Source organism: Garra rufa, chromosome 1 (assembly GCF_049309525.1).
Source record: "Garra rufa chromosome 1, GarRuf1.0, whole genome shotgun sequence".
Taxonomy (NCBI): Eukaryota; Metazoa; Chordata; class Actinopteri; order Cypriniformes; family Cyprinidae; genus Garra; species Garra rufa.
Window position 1 is genome coordinate 71,160,573 of NC_133361.1, and position 8,692 is coordinate 71,169,264.

Sequence of the window (8,692 nt, forward strand, 5' to 3'; positions counted from 1 at the left end):
TGACGAAAACTGAAAACTGATGACATTTTAGTCTAGTTTTAGTCGACGAAAACTGATGACATTTTAGTCTAGTTTTAGTTGACGAAAACTGAAAACTGATGACATTTTAGTCTAGTTTTAGTCGACGAAAACTGATGACATTTTAGTCTAGTTTTAGTCGACGAAAACTGATGACATTTTAGTCTAGTTTTAGTCGACGAAAACTGATGACATTTTAGTCTAGTTTTAGTTGACGAAAACTGAAAACTGATGACATTTTAGTCTAGTTTTAGTCGACGAAAACTGATGACATTTTAGTCTAGTTTTAGTCGACGAAAACTGATGACATTTTAGTCTAGTTTTAGTTGACGAAAACTGAAAACTGATGACATTTTAGTCTAGTTTTAGTCGACGAAAACTGATGACATTTTAGTCTAGTTTTAGTTGACGAAAACTGAAAACTGATGACATTTTAGTCTAGTTTTAGTCGACGAAAACTGATGACATTTTAGTCTAGTTTTAGTCGACGAAAACTGATGACATTTTAGTCTAGTTTTAGTCGACGAAAACTGATGACATTTTAGTCTAGTTTTAGTTGACGAAAACTGAAAACTGATGACATTTTAGTCTAGTTTTAGTCGACAAAAACTGAAAACTGATGACATTTTAGTCTAGTTTTAGTCGACGAAAACTGATGACATTTTAGTCTAGTTTTAGTCGGCGAAAACTGATGACAATTTAGTCTAGTTTTAGTCGACGAAAACTGATGACAATTTAGTCTAGTTTTAGTCGACGAAAACTGATGACAATTTAGTCTAGTTTTAGTCGACGAAAACTGATGACAATTAAGTCTAGTTTTAGTCGACGAAAACTAAAAAACTGATGACATTTTAGTCTAGTTTTAGTCGACGAAAACTGAAAACTGAGGACATTTTAGTGTAGTTTTAGTCGACAAAAACTGAAAACTGAGGACATTTTAGTCTAGTTTTAGTCGACAAAAACTGAAAACTGATGACATTTTAGTCTAGTTTTAGTCGACGAAAACTGAAAACTGAGGACATTTTAGTCTAGTTTTAGTCGACAAAAACTGAAAACTGATGACATTTTAGTCTAGTTTTAGTCGACGAAAACTGATGACATTTTAGTCTAGTTTTAGTCGGCGAAAACTGATGACAATTTAGTCTAGTTTTAGTCGACGAAAACTGATGACAATTTAGTCTAGTTTTAGTCGACGAAAACTGATGACATTTTAGTCTAGTTTTAGTCGACGAAAACTAAAAAACTGATGACATTTTAGTCTAGTTTTAGTCGACGAAAACTGATGACATTTTAGTCTAGTTTTAGTCGGCGAAAACTGATGACAATTTAGTCTAGTTTTAGTCGATGAAAACTGATGACAATTTAGTCTAGTTTTAGTCGACGAAAACTGATGACATTTTAGTCTAGTTTTAGTCGACGAAAACTAAAAAACTGATGACAATTTAGTCTAGTTTTAGTCGACGAAAACTAAAAAACTGATGACATTTTAGTCTAGTTTTAGTCGACGAAAACTGAAAACTGAGGACATTTTAGTGTCGTTTTAGTCGATGAAAACTGATGACATTTTAGTCTAGTTTTAGTCGATGAAAACTGATGACATTTTAGTCTAGTTTTAGTCGATGAAAACTGATGACATTTAGTTAATGAAAATTGTATTTTAGTCTATTTTTAGTAATGCAATTTTATTTAACCCAGTCAATATAGTATAAGTATCTAGTAGTATAGACGAAACCAAAGTTTTCTTTTAGCCAAACCCATTTCAAACAAGATTATTATATTATTGTTACCTTATAAGCTCAAGAATACATCCATTCCAGACATGGATGATGCTCTTATTTGAAATGACAACATTTATTTTACCTACCAAACATGTTAGAAGTACACACATCAATAAAATAAATAAAATAAATATAATAGCATCACATGACAATGCCAGAAAAAATATATTCAAGTTCAACAAACGTGACTGCTTCGTATTCTGATTCAAACAACATGAACCCCTTGCGCAGGTTTCAAGTGTCATTCACTTCTTTATTAAGAATAAATCATAAAACGAATAAATATGTACGTGTAGTTTTGTGCATGTTCATTTTGTAGTGATTCCCGCTTCAAAAGCACTTCTGATTAATAATAATATTAGTCAATTTAACAATATTCTTAATTTACTTTGATCATCTATGGCTACACAAATCATGCTTGTACTTTTATAAGTTTATTTACAGATTAATTAATTTGTGTAAGTAAAATATTTCTTATGGTTTTCGTAGCACAAATTGATTCATTTTATGAAACTGTCCAAAAATCGCTTTGGCATCTGGGACGCAAAAGAAACGTTTTCCACCTTTGACCACAAGATGTCATTAGTGTGCAACGTGTTGAAAAGCTTCGAGGAATGAAGCTTTTTACGATACAGTTGAGGGGAACGCTTTGGTGTTTCAAAAAGCTTCATTTTCCCATCACTACTAAAAAGTAGGGAAAAATGTATGTCGTTTCTACTTTTTCTCCCAAAGATGAACCACAGCTGACTAGCCCTTTCTCTGTGTCAGACTTAACTTTGTCGGTAGTCGTCTTCTATCTTCTAGATAATGCCGCGAGTGTGTGTTTAGAAAGTGACGTCATCTGAGGTTTAGTCTAGAAGGGATACAGCTCTGGCTACTGAGCATGTGCACATCAATCTAATGTTATAACATTTCGTTTCGTCTCGTTTTCGTCGCCGAAAATGAAGAGACATTTTAGCATAGTTTTTATTTTGCAAACCACATTTAGTCTCCTTTTTATTCGTCAACGATATTGCATTACACATTTTATTATAGTCATCGTCACATGACCAGCATTTTCGTTTAGTCTCGTCCAGTGTCGTTTTTGACAACCATCTTAGATTTAGTCTTAGTCTTTTGGACTAAAATGCTTCTTAGTTTTAGTCAAATTTTAGTCACTTCTATATGTGATCGTTTTAGTCCAATTTTAGTCGACGAAAAGTCAAAAAGGTTTTAGTCTAGTTTTAGTCGACGAAAAGTCAAAAAGGTTTTAGTCTAGTTTTAGTCAAAAAAAGGGAATAAAGTAGTCTTTTAACAAATTAATGTAGGTCAGTAAGTATTTTGCTGTTGGGTAGTGTCACTTATAAGTTCTGAAAATAGCAGATCTATAGTTCAACACAATGTGAGCTTCCGGATCGACTATTTTCACCAATAATTACAATAATGAAGGAATGTTTTAGAACATAAAAGACAAACAAGGATGGAATGCTAAAACGGCTTGCCATAGCGTCAGATACTTTTGAAGTTTTGATTGGCATGCACAATAAGCGGAAATGTCGTGCATTTTAAACGTCTGACGGACCACCCACTAACATTTTCGTTTATTCTTGTCTCGTCAACGAAAACTCACACACGTCTCGTCATGTTTTAGTCATCAACGAGCCATTTTTATCTCGTCATCGTCTCGTTATCGTCATGAAAAAAAAGTGGCGTCAACGAAATGATTTCGTCGTCGTCATCGTTGACGAAAACAACACTGGTCTCGTCTCGTTTTCGTCACGTGATAAAGGTTCGTTGACGACGATATTTAGTCATAATTTTCGTTGACAAAAGCAACACTAGCCAGGGGTGATGATCATCATTCCTGCATACGACAGTCTTCACTGGGATGGTATTGTTAATGGACTCCGTTAATTCGTGAATTAGACTGTCATAGGCAGTCTCTGGGTCACGGGTTTCGTACGCACTAGTCCAAGCCTTACTCTCCAAGTTATCACTGTTCAAGTGTTCTCTGATCCAGGACACTGGTCTTTATCTCACAGCGTTTAGGTGGAGGTTTAGATGCCAGATTTAAAGATAGCACGATTGGGTACTGCACTGCAAAAAATGCTTTTCTTACTTAGATTTTTTGTCTTGTTTCCAGCCAAAACATCTAAAAATTCTAGACAAGGTAAAAATTTGTGTCTTGTTTTTAGTAAAAACAAGATAATTTTTACTTGTCTGATTCAAGATTTTTTTTTTTTTTAGATATTTTGGCTGGAAACAAGGCAAAAAATCTAAGTAAGAAAAGCATTTTTTGCAGTGTGGTCAGATATATCAGTCACAACCACACCTGACTCCAACCTCGAATTTTGGATGTTTGTCATAATATTATCAACGATAGACTTGGATGAGCAAGTTACTCTAGTATATGTATTAATAGTCGGAATAAAGGAGGAGGAGTGAATAGTGTTCATGAAATCATTTTTAATATCAAAATCCCCGAGGATAACACAGTTGCGATTTTTCCTATTGATGTCAAAAAGAGTTTCCTGGAATTTACTAGTTGCATTAACGCTTATGTCAACAAACAATGAATCTGTTTGTTCATCATCCAAAAGCCAAGTTATCACAAACATTGGCCTGGAGTCTTGATTTAACATAAGCTCCACCCATTCTTCCTAATCTGTTCTTGTACTAAAGTTTATAGCCCTTAAAGGAACACTCCACTTTTTTTGGAAATAGGCTCATTCTCCAACTCCCCCCGAGTTAATAAGTTGAGTTTTACCGTTTTGAAATCCATTCAGCCGTTCTCCTGTTCTGGCAATATCACTTTTAGCATAGCTTAGCATAGATCATTGAATCCTATTAGACCAGTAGCATCACGTTCAAAAATGACCAACGAGTTTCCATATTTGTCCTATTTAAAACTTGACTCTTCTGCAGTTATATCGTGTACTAAGACCGGTGGGAATGCAAAGCTTCAATTTTCTAGGCTGATAAGATTAGGAACTACACTCCCATTCCGGCGTAATAGTCAAGGAAGTTTGCTGCCGTAATATGGCCGATGCAGACAGCATTGATGCTACTTGACCATGTTTAGTTAGGCTTCTGATACTGATATGGATAAGATGTTCTAGGTCATATATTATCCAAAAGCTGTAGACCCAGTCCTACATCCAACATCCATGGTAAAGCGTGAACTAATCCTTTAAGGACCTACGGGTAACATACTTTCTCCAGAGAGAATGCACTAATGAGTTCTGAAATAAATTAGTGAATTGTCATGTTATACATTTTGTTTTTATTTAATTAAAAAAAAATTATGTCAGAGCCACTTTCTACACTGTTGTCAGGTGAATAGTTGTGAGCTCTCATGTGAGTGCCGAGGTTTGCCTTATTAATGAAAGTCTTTCCACAGTCGCAACACATAAAAGGCTGCTGTCCGATGTGTCTCCTTATGTGCCTCTTAAGAAGACTCCTGTCTATGAATCTCAGTCCGCACTGATGGCAGTTAAAACAGCTCTCTCTGAAGTGAATCTTCAAGTGCTTTTTAAGGCTTTCTGTGTACGGGAAACATTTCCCACACTGTTCACAAGAGTAAGGCTTCTCTCCAGTGTGAACTCTCATGTGAATCTTGAGCTTTCCTTTTTGATTCCAGGATTTTCCACACAGTTTGCAGGTGAAAGGCTTCTCTCCGGTGTGAATCCTCATATGATTATTAAAGGTTGCTTTATGAGAGAAACTCTTTCCACACTGACCGCATTCAAACGGCTTCTCTCCAGTGTGAACTCTCGAGTGACTCTTAAGCTCCTCTTTTCGTAGGAAGCTCCTCCCACAATGTTGGCAGGTGTAGGGTTTCTCTCCGGTGTGAATTCTCAAGTGGACTTTAAGGTTTCCGTTTTTACTAAAACCCTTTCCGCAATGCTGGCAGAAGAAGTGACTTGCAGTTCCGGTCTTCTGAGCTCTTTTTTGAGAGGAAGTTTTTTCCGTCTGTGAAAAACTAAAAGATTTTTCTCCAGTTATGAAATGTTTCTCTTCTATTTCATTCAGATCTTCGCTCTCCACTTTCACCGTCACAATGTCTAAGGGAAAAAAAACCGAATGCATGTTAAGCCCAGTTTAACAGCGTAGCACTTGGAATCCGCCAGGGCTGGGGTCAATTCAGGAATGAACTCAACAATTCAAAGAAGGAAATGGAATTGGAATTCAACAACAATTCCGGGAAACAGAGTTGGAGTTGAATTGGAATTACAGGAAGTGGAATTCCGTTTATTGCTGTTTCTGAGCATTTATTTGTGATTGCATTTAGAGACATACATTTGAACTTTATTTATGATGCTTTACAAATACCAAGTATGAAATAGAGTTGATCAAATGCAAGTAAATAAAATGAGAACTGTACATTACGAATTAATAATTGAATGACATTGGTGATACGTTTCTGGATGTACTATACAATCAATATATGATTACCACAAAATATACGTCTCAACTCACAAACAAATGAGTCATGTTCATTCATGTATTTCATTCACTTTTTATTGCATCCAATTATCATCATTTCCTGAAATTTGGCATGTGAAATGATCATGCTTAACATACTAAACATATACTACTTTGTATTTTTTTTGTTTATGTGATTTTTAATGAATGACAATATTTAGTGTACTATAAACTATTAAGCAAATCAAGTCAAATTATTTTATTTAGCAACTCAAGTGGAATTTGATTTCAATCCTGACATTCCAATTCAATTCCAATTCCATTCAAGAAAGTGAACTGGAATTTACCATTCGTTCTCAACTCAATTCATGAATGGCCCCAACCCTGGAATCCATTACGGAGCAGAATTATTATTTACATTTAGTCCTCACGAGTTTTGTGTTATGCACCATTATATAGGCATGTAAGCATGCTTGGACGGCTGGAAACACTAAAAGAAATTATAATGAATGTCTAAAAATATGTAAGATGTTTGTCTTTTTTTCTTCAGTCGTCAAGTGATTGTGTTTTTTGAGGTAAACATTTCTGGAAATTTCTCCATATAATGGACTTAAATGGTGCTCCGAAATGCGAACCTCCAAAATGCAGTTTAAATGCGGCTTCAAAGGGCTGTAAACGATCGTAGCCAATGAAGAAGGGTCTTGTCTACTGAAACGATTGGTCATTTTCTCAGAAAATATATTTTTAATATACCTTTTATGCACTGAAACTCTAGCACCAGGGCTGTAATGCGCGTTCGCGATGTTATGTACTACTCAACCATGTCGACCACATTTCGAAGCACCATTTAAGTCCATTATATGGAGAAATTTCCAGAAATGTTTATCTCAAAAAACATAATTTCTTGACGACTGACGAAAAAAAGACAAACACTCTTGGATGACATTTCATTTTATATGTGCTATATATAGGTGGACACTCTCGAGACTCATCTACTGCCTCGTTCTCATCAGAAACTGAGAAAAAAAATTAAATTGCAACGTTATAAATAACGAAAGCGGCATGAACATTCAGTTTCATATTATTTAACAACATATTTAAATGCGGAGCCTATACTCTCTGTATCTGCATAGTTGTACATTTTGCTTCAGTCGTCAAGAAATTATGTTCTTTGAGGTAAACATTTCTGGAAATTTCTCCATATAATGGACTTAAATGGTGCTCCGAAATGCGAACCTCCAAAATGCAGTTTAAATGCGGCTTCAAAGGGCGCAGCCAATGAAGAAGGGTCTTGTCTACTGAAACGATTGGTCATTTTCTCAGAAAAAATATTTTTTTAAGCAGTGAAACTCTAGCACTAGGGCTGTAATGCGTGTTCGCGATGTTACGTACTTCTCAATCACGTCGAAACGACGAATGCAGAACTACAGACCCAGTGTTAACAAAGCTAACTTGCGAAGACCAACGCTCTTTACCAACGAGATACAACGTAAAGTACAACAGAAACACAGAAACTGCATTTCCGAAGTTCAAACTTTGGGGCTCCATCCATATCCATTATAAAGAGAGAAATCCTGAAATGATTCCTCCAAAAAAACATAATTTCTTTACGACTGAGGAAATCTTGGATGACAAGAGGTTGAGTACATTATCTGTACATTGTTGTTATGAAAGTGAACTAATCCTTTAAGAAAGCTTCTAATATTACATTTCAAAATAACTCTATAAAACACAAGTTGTGTGTGGCGTTATCTGAATTATTCTCGTAATTTATTCCTTGTATATGTATTATTTAGCTGTAAGTGAGAAAACATGGCTAACTCACTGGATCACACATGGACTAGTCTCAGTTTGTCTGAAAAAAATTATTATTATAAACTTACTGGCCACATTATCTGCTCTTTAAAGCAAGAACTAATGTAGACAGCATGCAGTAACTATAGCAGGCTGAAGAAATGTTTTAATATTACTAGCAGACTGATGTTTTTGAAACTCTGATTAACACTCAAGTTTTAATATGACACAAATAAAATGTTTAACTACTATACATTCATGAGATTCTTAAAAAAAAAATGAGAACGAAAACCAACCTGTTTGTGTCTCAGTATCTTCATGTTTGACTCTGAATGCTTCTTCAAACGTTGTGTCTTCACTTTCCTCTTTGATGAACAACATCTTTATTTCTTCCTCGGTGTCTTCATTTTTGAACGTCTCCTCAATCTTCAAGTCTTCACTCTTATCTTTAATTAACACCATCTTTGTAATTGCTTGGCACGTGGATCTCAGTTTACCAGTTGTTTTTCTGTGCGTTTGAACACTTTGTCCTGTTTAAGATCAGAATAATAATGAAAAAAAAAAAAACACTCAAATAAAAATGACAGAAGATTCCCATTTGCATTAAGATGGTCTTTACCCAAAAATAGCATAAAAAATCATTACACGTTTGTTATTTTCGTTTTATTTCCACAGTGAATCATTTTGCGAATCGATTC

The 8,692-nt window shown here is 35.0% G+C and overlaps 1 protein-coding gene across 1 annotated transcript; it reads right to left on the reverse strand.

Moving 5' to 3' along the window:
• Window positions 1-4,239: 4,239 nt before the first annotated feature.
• On the reverse strand, window positions 4,240-8,520 carry LOC141339127 (uncharacterized). Its single transcript, XM_073844764.1, has 2 exons — window positions 8,291-8,520; window positions 4,240-5,839 (listed from the first exon to the last, which is right to left on the reverse strand). Exons 1-2 carry the CDS (start codon window positions 8,454-8,456, stop codon window positions 5,067-5,069), a joined length of 939 nt encoding a protein of 312 aa, XP_073700865.1. The 5' UTR covers window positions 8,457-8,520; the 3' UTR covers window positions 4,240-5,066.
• Between the last annotated feature and the right edge of the window lie 172 nt (window positions 8,521-8,692).